Source organism: Meleagris gallopavo, chromosome 1 (genome assembly GCF_905368555.1).
Source record: "Meleagris gallopavo chromosome 1, MGAL_WU_HG_1.1, whole genome shotgun sequence".
NCBI classification, from domain to species: Eukaryota; Metazoa; Chordata; class Aves; order Galliformes; family Phasianidae; genus Meleagris; species Meleagris gallopavo.
Genome location: NC_139404.1, coordinates 68,271,537 through 68,288,713, shown reverse-complemented (window position 1 = coordinate 68,288,713; position 17,177 = coordinate 68,271,537). Strand labels below are relative to the sequence as shown.

Below are 17,177 nucleotides of genomic sequence, written 5' to 3'. Positions count from 1 at the left end.
GCCAGATGAGAATACAATTCCACTTACATGCCAGTGATAAAAAACAAGCCTCTCTGTAATACTGGAGCTTTTTGATCAGAATCCGAGAGCTAGATCTGGCTGGCCAGTGAGTTACTGATTACGTTGAGTATACAAACAAAATGCATTTCCACACCAACCCCACTCAGACAACTAACTGTGGCTGCCGCATACCAGGCAGGAGCATTGTTCATGGAAATCAGCCTGAAGATACTTGTTGTGAGGGTAAGGGACAGGCCCATGGGCTAAGCACAGAAACCCCAACAACTATGTAAATTGTCAAAAGGATGATTACTTCTGGCAAAGGTCATTCTCACTTACAAAAAGGAAAATGCATCCTTTTTCGGGGGAGATACAAGAGGCTTCTTACACAAGCAGTTTCCCAAGACCTTTGTTTTCTGAACCTTCCCAGAAAGGGGAGAGGTCAGACATGTGACGGGACCAGCGAAATTGTAATTTATCCTGGTGTTCTGATTTACTTTATAAATAAAAATTTTCTTAATAGAAAAATTTCCCAGAAACAAGAAGGAGCTGCAGGGATGGAGCTTCACTGAGCAGGTGTGGGTGGTGGAGCCTTCTTTTATTACTAATCAGCATAGTTATGCCATTTATAGAAAAGGACATGAGACTGTGCAGGGAACTTTTAAAGAAGAAAAATGCAGTACTGCTTTGAACAGCTAGTGATCTACATAGAGCCGCCCATGAGAAAAGCCTCGTCTCTCTCACTGAAAGCAGGAGGGGAAAGTGGATTTACATGATCCTCTGAAGGCACCCCAAATTCTGTTACTCCATCTCAGTCGTGAGGTTAAAGTGAGACAGAAGCTAAGGAATGTGCTGCGTCTAAGCTTTGTTTCAGATGCAGAAATGGCATTTAAATACATAAATGCCCAAGCTGGAATCTGAAATTCTAGGCTCCAGCACTGCTACTTCAGCCAAACATGGTTATTTTAGCTGTTGATGGCATACACTGAATGCATTATCTGAACGTAGTAGATGAATGTAAGGCAATGAATTAATATAAAAGGTTTTCTAGTTTTTGAGCTATGCTTTCCAAGAAGTACAAGTGATTTTTTTTTTATTGGCTCTCTAACCATTTTAAGATCAAAGAGTACCAGGTCTTATGAAATAAACAGAAAGCTCTTGAAATTAAATAAATTAGGAAAGCTCCCACTTTCCAACTGTATTTCTTTAAAGGGCTGCACAGCAGTAATACTTTCCCTAAGTCTTTGGCTTCATTAGAATAATTAAAAGCAGAGGTAGTCCGCAGGCAGAAGGTTCACCCAGTGCTGGACCGAGCCTGGCAGTCTTCATTTCCTGACAACAGAAAGGGCCTGGCTCTGCACGCACAGTTCCACTTCTTGCGTTTCTTCTCTGAGCAGTGCAGCTGTAATACCTATCCTGCAGATGTGTTTTATGTAAAGCGTGGTTAATTGTGAAAAGTGTTATTTGCATCTGAAAATAAGGGAGTCTTTTCTGATGAGAGGCAGGCTTCTCGCGGTTCTGTAGGAAACATATTTTCTTTTCCAGTCAGTTATAACGATCATGTGAGGCGTGACAAGGGAACAGGAGCTCAGGACCAAAAAGCCATCTGTTTCTTCTTTGGAATTTTGCTTTGCATAGAGCAAGAAGGTGGCAAAGCTTATACGCTTAAATACGGAGGTATAAAATACAGTATTAACATTCAACGTGCTCTAAAGAAATGTCTTTGTGTCTTTGAACCAAAAGCAGATTATTATGTTTTTAAAACCAGAACCTCTTACCACCGTGCAGTAAAAATGGCTACCACTTGTGTTTAGGAAAACTTTACTTCCAAGATATTTTACATATTTAGTTTAGACAGTGCTGGTGGGTGGGAGGTTGGCTTCCGTTCCTGAAAATAAGTAGTTGCTTTTTCAAAATTCTGATACTGCTTTTTAATTACTATTATTGTGCCGTTCCTGAGACTAATTTTATGAGTCAATCTTCATTTCATTTTAAAAACTGAGGCTTATTGGAGGCAGAATGCAAATGTTGAATAGACTTCACTGATGTTTAATTTTATGAAATATAGTTTTTCATATGCACAGTGAAACTTCTGTGTTTCAGGTATGTCTATAGAAAAGCATAGCAGTTCTTCGTTCTGCGTTTTTTTCTAACCAACTGTATTTTGTAGCTTCTGTTTCTGCTTGCCTTATGACCTTTTACTGCATTTACTCAAGATGTGGACTTTCTCACTGCAGAATGCATAATGGGAGTTTACTTACTAGGAATAAGCTTTGGTGCTAGATTTTAAAGGCAGCACACTGGCATTAAGTTTGAAAGCAACACACGGAAAATAGGATCGGTGCACACCTTGTGCAAGCTTTAACACAGTTCTCTACTCTTCCCTTACACAAAGGTACATTCTGTACCTTTGCAGACTTCAGCTGCAATGTTTAGCTGCCATATTCCTAATGTGGATGACCAGATCAAAAAGGGCCGCAGTGAATATACCTGGGACTTAGAAATGAAAGGAAAACAATTGCCCTCTCTTTCATTTCAGTACTGAAGTGCCCTGTAAATCAAAGAGATTTTCACTGTGTGCTAAGAACTATTCAGATGAGAAGAATACGTTTGGGATATTTGGGCTAGTTAGCCCCACTTCCCTTTTTCTGCATTAGCAGAATAGCCCTCTTTGTAAGATCACCCAATTTTTTAGACCTTTGTAAAAGTTTAGATCAGTCTTGGAATTCTGTGCTTTTGTTGGCCTGTCACCAGTTGGATCACGTTTATAGTGAGTCTATTTTTCCCTTTAACTACTTGCATAGCCCCTTTTCTCTTTTGTGGTATAAGCCAGAATTCCTGGAAGCAGGTTTTACTGCCTGCGGGATCTCCAAGGCCGCCTTCTCTGTGGACTTCTCTCTCTTCGGCTGGCTGAGTGCCACACCATGATTTATAATTTATTCAGTAGATCCATTACTGATTCTGTGTGTATGTTTTGTCTAGACTGAGGAAGGGCAAAAAGTCATTCTGCCTAAATTTTCTTGGGAGCTGTCAGAGAGAGGCATCCTCTCACGGATACCAGAAGTAGCAACCGTTCGCTTGAACATGATTGCATGAGATTTTAAAGATATTGACTCTTCAAAAGATAACACAATATCAAAAGAGGTGTTCTGGAATATTTGTAACCAACATTTTCAGCATCTGACAGAAGAGCAAGTAAGACAACTGTTTTATTTTTTATTGCTAATTTAAGTGTACAGCTAAGTAAATTGGCTATGGCTATAGATATGTGTTTGAATGCTATTGTGTATAGGATAGAGGTTTAACAGTTTGGAATAAATGAAAATGTTTTAAGACTATCCCGTGAACATTTCTTGCTACACTTGAGAATATTTTTTTCCTTATCTCTGACTGTGGCTGTGAACTGTAATAATCAGAGGCTTTCCAAAGCGAGGTTACGGAGATGCTATTGCTAATAATGAAGGTGTGAATTGAGAGTGCAGCAGCTTTCTTTGCCCAGCTCCTCATCTGTGTATTTGCTGTTTTAAAAGTTTCTTTTTACAGTTTTAAGTTAATTCACTTCCAGGGTTGATGGGAGGGAAAAGGCATTGTCAGCATAGAACAGAGAATACTTCCCTGGGGATCTAATGCAAATTCCTTTTTCTTGGTAGATATTTTGTTCTGCTGTCCTTGGACAAAGAAAGGGGCAAGTATTTGACATTGCCCAGCCATCTCTCAGCTACTTTTCTGAATTAAAGATTCTCCTAGATTAACACCAGCAAGGTTTACGTAACCTTGAATTTAGCTCCAGTGACTGGAATCATGACATGAATCTGACACTACAAACCACCTGATTAATCCCATGCTAATCTCAGGGAACTTGATATTTTTGTCCTTCCTAAGATTCTGCTTCTATTGAGCTTACAGCGAAAACAGTAATTTTTTATCTTTGCTAATGCTGTTTCATTTTGAATTTTGCTGGTCCAAAGACAAGGTGAATAATAAAGAAGAGAGAGTGAACCTTGACTACAAGGTTTTACTTAACAGCACTCCAGCCTTCATGCCTGTGACTGTGTCAGTGTTTTTTGGCAGCAAACTGAAAGACAAGACACAGTCTCCAGAGTCTTGTGCATGTCTACAAGCCAGAAAATTATTTTGGTACTTTGCTCATTGCAGATACGTGCTCTTATTTTTTGGCTCTGTATTTCTCACCAACACTTCTGACTACAAATTGCAGATAGGAGTGGGGCCTGCTTGTAATTACATCAGAGAGACTGTAGAGTCTTCTGTATTATTGGGCAGTGCTATGCATGTGTAAATTAGCAAATTAAAGCGGTGAAAAAATATCAAAATATTTTCTGCTTTACCCTTGAAAATAATATAAATTATATAAAAGAACAAATGATCTTGTGCTTCAGCCCTAGTAGTCATACTGCTGGTGAGGCACCAAGCACAACTGCTGAGGCTTTGTGAATCCTGAGCTTCCAAACCAGACAAAAGCAGAAGAGAAAACTTAGTGATATTGTTTCCTCATCTCTGTGAAGCACTGAGCAGAAGAGCCAGGGTTGACTTATGGCTGAGACCACGCCAAGACAGGAGAGCAAACATACACCAACTGTGTTGTGAAAAATCTCGTTTCTTTCCTTTTTGGAAGCAGTAAGGCAGGCATCTCCTGCTGAAAAGTCCTCCAGACAAGATCCTGTCTACTTTACAGTCAAGAGGAAGCCAAGGGGCAGAGGAGCTATTTTATAATTTGAAAGAACCTCAGACAAGTTAAGAAAAAACTTCCTGATAGAAACTGTCATCCATAATAGCAATGAAAAGCAGGCCTGAAGAGCCTCATTTATATAAGCAGCAGCCTCTCTGTGAGATTCAAGCCCTGTATGTTCAGAGATATTTTGATTTTGACAGGCCTCCCAAGGATATGCCTACGTATAGCTATATGAAGATGCCCCAGGAGGGCCTTCCAATCTGGGTGCAGGATTTGCCACTGCTAAACCAAACCCCTGCTGTTCAGGCTGTAATAGCTGCTCAGAGTTGTTACAACAGTGTTACTAGCAATAATATTCTAGATGACTTCAGAGAAAATGCCGTCTTTTATCCTTTTCTGGATAACAGTCATTTACTGTTTGCTGCTAGCAAGGCTAAGTTGAAATCTGTATCAAGTCGCAGGCGAATACTTTCTTCCTAAAATTTAGCTTCTTGGTCTTCTGAATTTTTGTGACCTTTCTCGTAAAAAGTACTATGGAGCAAATGGGGTGTTGATTAATATCTTCCCAACTGACACCCCCCTTTTTATAACAGGCCTTTTCTCCTCTCTGCTTGAACTACCTTGATGTGCTTGAACTACTTGCAATCCCCCAATTCCCCCAAATTTCGTTGAGTGTTGAAATAGTTTCTAACTATAGCTAACCCAGCTCATCAGGGTATTGTTGTATTTAATTGAAGTTTGTAATACACTTTGAGATCCTCATATGAAGTGTAATCACAAGTGCTAAATAGAATTGTTTATAATTCATAATGTGGTAGCAGCCAGGCCAATGGGGGAAAGTTGAAAGGAAATTCAAAATGTATCCTTTGCCCTTTGAAGTTTGACTGCAACTTGGCTCATGCATCAAAGAGGTGACTAGTTTCCTTTAGGGTTTAAGTCTCTGCCGAAAAAGATCAAATCAAAAGCAATCTGAGGTTCCCAATTAGATTTATATTAAAAATCAATAATGAAGACCCTAAAAAGGCATACTGATGACTCTTGAAACACTTGCAAAATTAGTGCAGCTCATTTAAGGGCAGACTGTGATAATCCCTGCTTTGATTAGTAGCTTATATCATGAGTAGTCCCATTAAATTCAGTGCAGCTACTTATGGAATGAAGGGCTGTTCAATGGAAAACATCCTGGCCTTGTCCTTACAGAGCCATGCATCACTCAGAGGGCAGGGCTGCCCTGCCCTGCTTTGTGCCAAGCAGACACCCTATCCCCACATATGCTTTTAGTCCAGCTGCTGCTTCCAAGACCTCTATAGGCTGTCTGTATTGTACAGATATGGTTCTCAGCAGTGTATCATAACTATATGTGATTCTAAAGGCTGTAAAGATTTTCTGCTATATTCTTTCCTGCTGATTCCTTTATGCCCTCAGGGTGAAATAATTTGTTGATGCAAATACAATAACTGGAGAACCTTAGTGGCCTACTGAGATGGTTGTAGAACTTAGGTGTAGCTGATAGCATGAGAAATTTGCCGCAGTGGTACTTAGCTAGGATACATGTGCACTGTGGATTTGATTTACATCTCATGATAAAACATTATTCTTCTATATGGCAGCTTAATCTCTGTGTCTAATCACAAGACGAAGTAGTCTAAACGTACACCGAGGGCCGAATTCAATTAAAAAATGTCCCGCAGAAATCCCTTTTTCATTGTTTTCCCAGCCTTGCTCAGGCTTCTGTAGAGAAGCTGTGATTTTTAATGTTTTTTGTAATAAGATGGACCCTAGGATTCCTTCTGTTCCAAATCATCCTCTCCCTTTCTTTTCAATATACTTTGTCATATCCTTAGTACCTTAGAGGATTCCGGTTTCGTAAAGCTAGCATTTACAGCAGTTATCTTTCTTCATCAGTTTGAAAATCTTTGGAACACAGTGGATGTCGATGTTGGTGGATGATTGAAATATCAGGAATTTTCTAAGAAATTCAGCTCAGAACAGGTAACAATGTCATCAACCACTCCCAGTGCTACTAGTCCTGAGACATCTACCAAGCCAGTTACCTGTGCATCCTCTCAGCCTGAGCATCCCAAGACATCATCTTCTCTAGTGGGGCAGGAGAGTGTAAGTATGGTTGTTTTATGAATTTTATCAATTTTCACTCCTGTGCATAGACTGAAAATAATAGTTTTGGAACTTAGAGTCAGTATTTCTATTGATTGCCCATGAGATCTGGCACAAAGCCTATTAATAAACAAATGGGGTTACTTGCAAAATAATTGCTACAGTGAAAAAATTGGGCTAATCAGTAACTCCCCTAAAATCACACATATCAATTTATACCAATAGCATTCTCTGCTATTACCTTGGACACATCCATCAGATCTATATGGCAAAAATTCTTTTGTTGTTTAAGTACAGTCACATTTCTGAGAACGAAGTGATCTGCCCAAACTACAACAGCCCAACAGCTGCAAAAGCAGTAAAGCACATAAAAAAATGTAAGTGGTTGCCTGACAAAGCCAGGCAGGACTGGTAGTTGCAGTTTGCTAGCCTGTGCAAAACATTGTGGTCTTGCTCTGCTTTCTGGCAGATGCTAAATTATAGTTGTTGATGGCTGGGAGTCAGATTGGTAGACTTGCTATGAAGACAACTGATCCAAGACAAATGAGAGAATTTCATGGGAAAGGGAGTAGTCTTGTTTCACTTTGGCATCCCTATCTATACTTACTATGGCAGTAATGCACTTTGGTCCCCTCAACTGCCATTTTGGCCTCTTATGCTAGTGGCAGAATTGACAGAAACATTAAGAAATAATTACTGGCAAAAGTATTTGCTATCCACTTGTGGAGCTGCATGTGCTTGTACCATGTTCTTTGACTGTGACCAAACCTACAAAAGAAAAATAAAATACTAAAATTATTAAAGTCCTATAAAATGCTTGAGTTTTCTGACTACTTCTACATAGAGATGTTTAACTACTGAAAAAGAAATAACAGATTGAGCAAATTAAAGATGCAAACAACTTGTCACAGCTGGTAAATCTAAACATAGGCCCATTGCTAGCTCAATTAATGCATTAACTGTAAGTTCTTTCGTGAAAAGCCAGGCTATTAGCATGTGTCCTTCATGCTTTGATCCAGTTCTCAGAGAAAGTACTGGAAAATTTCTCATTACAGTCTGTGAATGCTTGATTGGATGGTGCAAGACCGTAGGAAAGGAATGTAAGTCTCCCAGAATGTATGGCTGTTGGGAAGACCCAGCCAGCCTGAACACCTATTAAGATTCTTCTCTGTAGCATTCGTTGCATGGAAATGTGTGAGTCCTCATCAATCCTGCACCAGTGAGACTCCTGTAGGAACACTGGGAAATCTCAGAAAACATGAGATTATTTGTTGGACCTAGGAGCATAACTATGACTTGTGCACCCAGCATATAGAAGTAGGCTGAGGCTATACATCCAAAGTACTGCTGAGACAGCAGTCAAAAAGACATTAAGCACTGGCATCTTCTCACACTGTTCTTTCTGTGGCTCTGCATGTGAGACCGCAGAACTGAGTTTCTCAGTAAGAAATCAAAGCACTGTTATTGCATTATTCAGTGATTTTTCATTATTTTCTTTGTTCTAAGATGGTATTACGCAGCTTTTCTAAATACAGTATCTGTTCTTTATTTAAAAAAAAAAAAGTTTGGAGAAACTGTAAATGACTTACAAGTAAGATAAATTTTTAAAAAGTGGTTAAGGCTGAGTAAGCGAATAGTGTCATTTCAACACTTCGAGTTTTCTAACATTTCTACCTACAGTTTTGCAAAAACAATTCAAATCAGAAATGGCTCAGATGGTGCATTAGTTTCAATGCTGGAAGGCCAGGATCCGAATTTGTCATTTGGTTGGTTATCTACAAAATCAATAAGACTTGGTAGAAAAATTACTGTTATCTCTTGGTTTCAGACATCAGCATCCAGCCATCCTCAGACAACAACAGAATGTTCTGCGCCTGTCCCTAACTGGGAAGAAATAGAAAATAAGATAAGAAAGAATATCCAGTGTTCCTGGAGAGATATACTGAAGCTGTGTCAAGAGAAGGATGTCAGCAAGATAGGAGAAATCCCAGTGTCTGACTTCCCAGGTTTGTTACCATCCGAAAAGTGCTTTATTCATTCTCAGATGTGTTCTGTTTTCTTTCTGGTGTTCTGGCTATGGGCCTCCAGTCACGTTGCATTCACGTATGGTTGCTCCAGGTCCCACCCTGCTTGTGCAAGGAAGAACAGCTTACTGTAGCTTTGGGTGCAATAAAATTCCTGTTCCTATTTAGAATTAGTTGCCACTTAGAAAAGGAGTACATGGCTTTGCTTGTTGATAATTTTGGTTTGTAGCCAAGTTATCTCCTCACCTTCCAAGTACACAGCCCTTATTGTACCTGGTGAAGTTTGAATAACTTTGCCAGTCTCTTCCTTGTGATCTTGCACGTGCTTCTGGTTTCTCTGGTGGCAACAGCTGAATACCTGTTGATTTGAAAGGACCCTGGATTTTACTCTCAGAGAAATTGAGCTACGCTGTTTTATGTTGTGTTCTCTTCCTGAGAGAGTGTTCTGTGCTTTTGTCAGGACGTCCACGCGTGATAACACAACATACACTTGTGTAATCAAATGTAAAGTCCTGGGTAAAAAAAAATATGTTAGCTTATCAGAAGATTAATTTACAGTCAGTATCAAGGCATATTTCTTGTGTGTTTAAAATGAAAGGAACATGTTATTAGTCTGCTGAAGCCCTGTTAAATGTGAACAGCTGCCTCTGTAAGTTTAGATGTATGTACATACCTGCATATAGCAATGGCTGTGGAATATATTTATGCAGAAATCACTGAAAGTGAACACGTCAACATATCCCTGCTAAAACTTGTGAACACAATACACGATTGTCTGTTTTGATGAGTGACAAAGTAAATGCTATTTCTGCATTTCTTTATTATTTCAGATATAGCAGAGAAGTTCCATTTGGATTTAAGCAAAGAAGAAATTAGCCAAATAACAACAAAATACGATATCAAGAAAAATGGAAAATTTGCATACTATGACTTCTTTCAGAGCTGTATTTTGTTGTTAAAACCACAGAAAAGCACACTGCTACAAAGAGTGATTATACCGAAGCCACAAAAACCGGTACGTACAATGCTTATAAAAATCAAAATTACATTTTTTTCAGTTTCTGCTGCAGTGACAGAGTATTCCAGCATTCTCTTGTTTAATCTCACAATATTAATTTCTGGTATTCGTTTGGTATCCTCTTCAGTTTGAGGATCTAACTCCTTGTGATCATGTTCCCGTGTACCCAAGTTGGATGGTAAATTGGCTAAATGTGCTAAAATTTGGATAATTACTACCAGTAGAAAACATAGGACCTGAAGTTTCAAGTGCTTTTGTTGAACTAAATAAAAATCAATTTAGGAATAAAAAGTGCTCTGGATGTGTCATGAGATGGCTGTCATTCCGCAGGCTGTGTCCCAGCCCCATGCTCAGCCCTGTAAGAAAAGTATGGAGGCACCACTGTTACCAGTCACTAAAATCATGTTGTAGCCATGACTGGTCAAGCGCATTGTATCCATGCAGCTGTCCTCCTAACACATACCTATTCCTCAAAAGACAAAAGAGGCCCAGCAAAACAGTTAGCCACAGGCTGTTGCCCTTATGGGCAGGACGTGACAAATGCCTATAGTAGTGATCTAAGACAGGAAAGATGAAAAGAAGCATAGAAGACTGGCTGTAGAGGCCCAGAAAGGAAGGCACTGGTAATAGTGTCCCGATTAAATTATGTACTAGGAACAGTGCCAAAATCCAAATCTGCTCATTCAAGTGAGCTGTTTTTGACTGTGCCTAATTAGTTTAGATATGGTTAGTAGCAGCATTTTATAGAGAAATTACATTACTGAACTGTTCTCAGATGTGAAACGAACAGCTTGCTACCAAGGTATGAAGAGAGTATCATCAGGAATTATCAAGTATTCACTACCAGTAGGGACAGAAAGGTAGAACTATTAAGTTTTGCATCAAAGAACCTCATTAACTTACATAAGGTTTCCTTTATACACAAATTTGATGCTGTAAAATTTCATCCCAGTATACTAGAGTAGATAAAGAAGGAATTTTTGAGTCCCTACGTAGTTGTCTCAAATCACTTTTATTTTTCCTGTTCAGAAAATGCAATGAAGGTCTCAGTCCATGTTTTGAGCATCTTTCTATAATGTAATATTCAAAGTGAAATTTCCTCATTGATTGCTCACCCCATTCCACCTAGTAAGCAGACAGATGCACATCAAAAGGAATAATAATTAATAATGGTAATAATAATAAACCTTTCCTTTATGTCATAGGCACAGTTCTTTCTCTAAAGCCTGAGGGAAGCATCAAGCCTCCACACTATGAAAATAATCCAAGTTGCATTCGCTGTAAAAAGCTCCTTCCCTTATTTCAATCCACAAGAGTACTCAGTATTTGGGGTTGGAAATTGCATTATTCATGTATCCATGCATTCCTCAGCTACGTATTCTGAAGGCAGAACGCACCATGAGCACAGAGCAGTGGTGTATCTGACCACCATGCCTGTTACACAACATATAGGCACAATACAGTGTCTGCTTGTGTCTGCCTGTGTCCACCTAACAGAGGTATAACATCCTCTGTATGTTTCCTTCACAATGAGACATTTGTAGAGACTGTAGCATCAAGTGTGCCTGGCACAAAAGTGGCATAAGTGACATAACCAATGACAAGTGTAAGGGAGAAGCCTGAGGTATACCTAAAGAAATAAAAGGGCAGCAGAGCAGATCCAGACCTTGAAGGTGGCTCCAGGCCTGCTGACTTTGGGTTCCCAAAGTCTCTTATTCATGGCAGTACTACAGTAATAGTTGTGCAGATCACAATGTGTAACGAGCTTAGCCAGGATAAAACAAGGAAAGGCATTTCCTGTGGAAAATTAACTCTATGTTCCAGCTATTTAACTGCAGAGGTGTTAAAAAACTGACTACAAGGTATTATAGCTATAGGGAAGAATGCAGAGTGGGGTTTTGCTTTTCTTAAATCACATGCTGCCCCCATAGTTGGCTTATGCATTCAGTCATTTTAAAGCAAAAATTTCACTCTGGAAAATGAACGCTGCAGGGAATTAAAAATGCCTGAAAGAGGGAGTTGAAACAAGGACAAGCGCAACACAAGTGAAAACACAGATCTGAGAAGAAGTAACACTGACTTCAGAATCAGTTTCAAATAATACAGTTAGGGCGTTGACAGTGATTAAGTAAATATACCATCTGCACTATCCAAGAATATTAAAATGTCATAGGTTAAAATTATCTTATGTAAACAGTATCTTGCAATAATTTGTAAACAAGTGCTTGGCAGCCAGTTCGCCAATTAAGCCAGCACTACTTTCCGATACCTTCTCATTCTGCATTATTGTTCTGCCCAGTTGTGTCCATTGTATTAATGCTTGTCCTTCTCATCCAACTTTGACAGATGAGTCCTGGACCGCAATCCATGTTGTTCTACAGCACAATGCTGAGAATTCAGCCCCAGATCTTGCACTGCTGGAGACCAATGAAGCGCACTTTTAAATCCTATGATGAAAGTCGTACTGGACTGTTAAATGTTGCAGATTTCAGACAAGTAAGCTGTGTTGAGCAGTTAACAGTCAGAAAATTGCAGTACTTTAATGTGAGCTTCCTGATTGAACATTTTCTGGAAAATGGTGCCGAACTATGGTATATAAAGTCATCCTGGCTTCCCTCTGTAAATTTAGCTCTGACTATTACTTGTGGTAATCTTTCTCCACATATGATTATATATTCATCAGGCTGAGGGTCTTAGTGAGGTCCTGCTATAACAGCATAAATAAAGCAGAGAAAATCTTAGTCCTTATCATAGAATCACAGAATGGTTTGGGTTGGAAGGGACCTTAAAGACCACCCAGTTCCAACCCTGTGCTGTGAGTGGGCTTGCTACGCATCAGCTCAAGCTGCTCAGGGCCTCATCTAACCTGGCAATGAATGCCTCCAGAATTGGGGCATACACAGCTTCTCTGGGCAGTCTGCTCCTATACAACCTTTAAATACAGAGCTTTCACAAATGCATAAGAATAGAGGTGTTGGCTGAACCCAACAAGTCCTTTGTGGAAAGTAGCTGCAGGATCCTGTAGACTTCCAACTGGTGTCTTCCCTTCAGAATGTGAAATGGACCCAAGCAGTCCTTATCTGAGAGTCTCTATTACTCATTTCTCTCTTCACTCTTTTGTGTGGAGTACAGTTTTGTACCAGGGGAGGGATCCAAAAGCTCTGCAAATATTTTGGCACCTTGTATCCCCTCAAATAGCAAATACCTGTGTATTCTATATATGTATATTACATCTGGAATTAATAGTTGCTTCTTCATCTAGATCTATGGGGATTCTGATTTTTACTCAGTTTAATCTTTACAAATTTCAATGTATTCTACACTGTTTTATTTAGGATTAGTAATCACAGTGTGTTCTAGAAGAATTGTGAATATTTGCTATTCAATTGCAAAAAAAAATTACAATGGGTCCCTAAACTCATTTAATGCTGTGTGCATTGAGACACCCCTTGGTATTATTACTGCTTTAAAGAACTGATAAACTGGTGGAAAGGATGCTCAATCACAGCAAGCAAATGCTTAAATGCAGTAAGTAATCGTGGGGTGTGATTCTGAAGCTTGCCTTCCCTGGAGCTGCAGAAAACCAGCCTGTTGCCTGGCACTGCAAAGAACAGCCTAAACCCCTTTAGATTATACCAGTCACTGAACTTCTCTGTAAATCTTTACTTATTTAGTATTGGTGGGAACATGATATTTCCTGGCACAGCCATGTAACTGAAACCTAAGTCCCTACGTGAAGACTGGGGGATGAGAAGTACCACTGTAGCCATATAATCTTCATGCCACAAGCTCCCTGGCTGTCACTACAGCTTTTTGCCAGCCTGGGTACTGCCTCAGGACATCAAGCTAAGGGGAGTAGGAATGAAGATCAGACTTGTTAATTTGTCATATTCCTCTAGGACATGTGATGATTATCTTTCCAAGTTAAAGCATTGTCAACAATTGCAAATCAAGCGTCTTTAACATGACCTAAGCTAGGCTAAAATAAACAAATAAATAAATACGGTGACACTTCATGGGCTTAGATGAAGAAGCCATCCCCAGTTCCAGAATACTGCTACAAAGGTGTTAGTCAGCCATTGACAAGGTGTAAGGTGTTTTGTGAAGGAACAGATCCCTTTATTTCCTAGGAAAATTAAATTTACTGAAATGGAGAAATTAGCACCCTCCTAACTTCAGTAACACTGCTATTTACGGTTGTACTAAATGCACAATTAGCAACTTCAGATGCTGAGTTGTTGGGAGGGAGTTGCAAAACCAGTAAGATCTTTCCAGAAAGCCAGTGATTAGTGGCATGGCATACCAGTACTAATAGCTTTGCTGGTCACTGGCAGGGTCCAAATTCTCAAGTTCACGTGAAACCAGAAGTAACACCCAGAAATTAATGTCTTGCTTGCTTTCATATTAGGGCATTATGAACATTTAAAACTGCAGAAGTACTGAAAAATGCACTAATTTTTAACATTAGGTGAACCAGATTAATCCTGTTCAAACTGGGTAATCCCTAAACTGCTCAAAAGGTATGCCTACAGGCCAAGCATTTGTCCTGTGAAAAGTAAAAACACGGAGTACATGTGGGCATTATTATGTACGTTGGGGTTCGCACAGTTTGAGTGACAGTGTTATTCCTTCTGTTTCCCTGGATGTGAACACTGTAGATCATCCAAGAAGGATACAAAGGAAGATACTCCATCTCTCCATCCCATCTCCCAGTAGTACTTAAAGCCTTCTAAACATGCTTTATTTGTACATTTGCTTCTATACACATAGGGGCTCCCCATCTTCAGTGCTCCCCCTAACGCAAGTGCTGTTTGGGATCATGAACGAAACCCCCTGCATACACAGGTTTTCAGAAATGTATCCCAGGAAGCCAATATTGACATGGAAGTCAAAGATAAAAAAGAGGATTTGATTTTCTACTATTCTAAGAAACCTAAGATAGGATAGGACTAAATCATGAAGTTGTTTTGTAAAGTAATTTTAGCATAGCAGTGTTTTTATTTCTTCCTCTCCAAAGGAAGAATAAATTTTAAAGTTGCTTCTGTCTTTTACAGGTTCTTCATGAATACAAAATCAACCTATCGGAAGAAGAGCTGTTTAACATTTTGGAATACTATGATAAAACTCTATCTTCAAAAATATCCTATAATGATTTTCTCCGGGCATTCTTACAGTAGGATTTGGTCAAATGCAGGAAACTGTAGATAAAGACAGTGATGGATTTACAATTTCAAATTTCAAACTAATAAATTAATTGAGAATGGCTTTTTGTATCTATTCATTAGAAAACTCAAAATACTTTAAAATTCTGACAGAGTGGTCCCGTGTTGTGGATTAGATCTACATACTGAGAGAATTAATTTTGCATAATCCATTTATCAAAAAAGAGGCAACAATTAACATTGTCAAAATAAGGCTTCTTAAGACATCTCCAAAAGCCATTCTTTTAAGAAAACTCTTCTTTTCAATTTTACACATTTTATTAATGGCAAACTCTAATTTCAGTAAAAAGGTTTACAAGGCATACTATTCAATTTCCTCAATTGTAATTTTCCAAACGTATTACTTTTAGTATATTAGCCATCATTATTCAAAAAATCATCCCATTTCGCAGTGATTCTTTTTCCTGTACTTAGTGTCGTATTTGTCTTGTCAAGGACATTAATTTGGAATGGCTATTAAGATGCCAACGGTGAGTCGACACCACTCCTTATTGTATTAAAACTGTTCCTCTACATCTGTCAACAGTTTAGAAAAGAAGGAACCAACGAGCATTGGCTTCTTAACTGCAGATAGATTCCCAGTGTTAGTCATGAGGTTTTATTTTTTAGAGTACAGATATAAATTAAACAGTAAATTGCAAGTAAACCATTTGGTTAGATTTCCCAATTCTAGCAAAATTCTGTTTGAATATCTTGTGAGATACTTAGATTTTGGGAAGGAAATTAAAAAGTAATTGTTTTGACTGTTGAACTTCTGAGATAGTTACAGGACATATGATCATCAGAGCTTGCTTCCTGGCATTGTATCAACAACTAAACAATTACCTGATCTGAAGACTTGTTAGGTAAATATGTCACTGTTCGGTTCCTGAATTAATATTCACTGGTATACTGAAGAGCTCTGTCCTTATCACCTGTACTTATTTGGTATCACTCTTCCTCCAAAGTAGAAAAAAGTTTAAAAGTATTAATAAAGGAAAAGAAAGAGCAAGCTGTGTGGTTGTAGAAGTACGTATGAACACATGCACACATGAATATGTCTTTCAAATGGAAATGGAAGAACATAATCTTCTTTTTCTTACTGTTTCTAGTGAACATGTGAACCATTGGTACGAATCTGAAAGATTCCCAGCTCAGACCACTTTAATGCGGTCACTCAGAGGTTGGTGATGCACTGGAACAGGTTGCCCAAGGAGGTTGTGGAGGCATTCAAGGCCAGGCTGGATGTGGCTCTGGGCAGCCAGGTCTTGTGGTTGGCGACCCTGCACATAGCAGGGGGGTTGAAACTGGATGATCATTGTGGTCCTTTTCCATCCAGGCCACGGTATGATTCTATGAATGTCTGTCTTCCTGAGGAAATGGTTCATTGCATTTGGAGCTTCCAGGAGATTTACAGAAAAAAAAAGCACTTGGGGATGTTTCTGATTGAACCTGTGGATGTGGGGTGTAGATATTCTGTATTGTTTTTCATATAGTTTCTAGGGTACTCCAGCATAAAATAAATACATTTGGCATTGGATGTATTTGAAATGGTAACATAAAGAATACCTGCTAGATTTTTTCCTCAAAACCAATGGCTATCTGTAAATTCCTGTAATTGATATTTAGATCATTAACAGAAGAGATTGTGACTATGGTTATTAAAGGCTGTCCTCCCGTACTAAGCGAATACAAAAATTCCTAGTTCCATTGCTAGAAAAAATATGTATCTTAGGGATACACATACCTGTAAGTGATTGAAAAGGGTGGGTCTCGGTTCATAGCTGTTGTGGCATGTTAGACATTCCCACTGGGCATCTCCAGGTGGTCCTGCATTGACATTGGCCAGCCCCAGAAGAATGTTCCAGTGTCTGAGGTCATCTCAGGCTGCCACTGGAAACTATATTTCAGCACCTGATTTGAGCCCACAAGGGGTTCAGTTTAGCCCCATACAGGAACAAATTAGTCTGGGCTTTTAGTTTTATTTTTGTAACTGTTATGAATCCACAAACTGCTCTCTTCTTTAATAGCAACTTCTTCCCCCAACCCTAATCAGGTGCAGCATGCCTGATTTAATTTCTGTTATTATTTCATACAGTTTATGTCCTGAATTAATCATTCATACTCAT

The 17,177-nt window shown here is 39.0% G+C and overlaps 1 protein-coding gene across 3 annotated transcripts in view; it reads left to right on the top strand.

Moving 5' to 3' along the window:
* EFCAB6 (EF-hand calcium binding domain 6) overlaps nt 1-16,843 on the top strand; it is a 111,091-nt gene extending 94,248 nt beyond the window's left edge. For 2 of the 3 annotated variants that reach the window (XM_085232594.1, XM_085232586.1), the window contains exons 2-6: nt 6,596-6,805; nt 8,634-8,811; nt 9,660-9,844; nt 12,194-12,343; nt 14,902-16,843. In XM_085232594.1, coding sequence (XP_085088720.1) covers nt 6,689-6,805; nt 8,634-8,811; nt 9,660-9,844; nt 12,194-12,343; nt 14,902-15,024 — 753 coding nt within the window. In that variant the 5' untranslated portion in view covers nt 6,596-6,688 and the 3' untranslated portion in view covers nt 15,025-16,843. Of the gene's footprint in view, nt 1-2,993; nt 3,196-6,595; nt 6,806-8,633; nt 8,812-9,659; nt 9,845-12,193; nt 12,344-14,901 lie in introns of those variants that run through there. The other variant, XM_019621531.2, reaches the window with a different exon arrangement.
* The last annotated feature ends 334 nt before the right edge of the window (nt 16,844-17,177 follow it).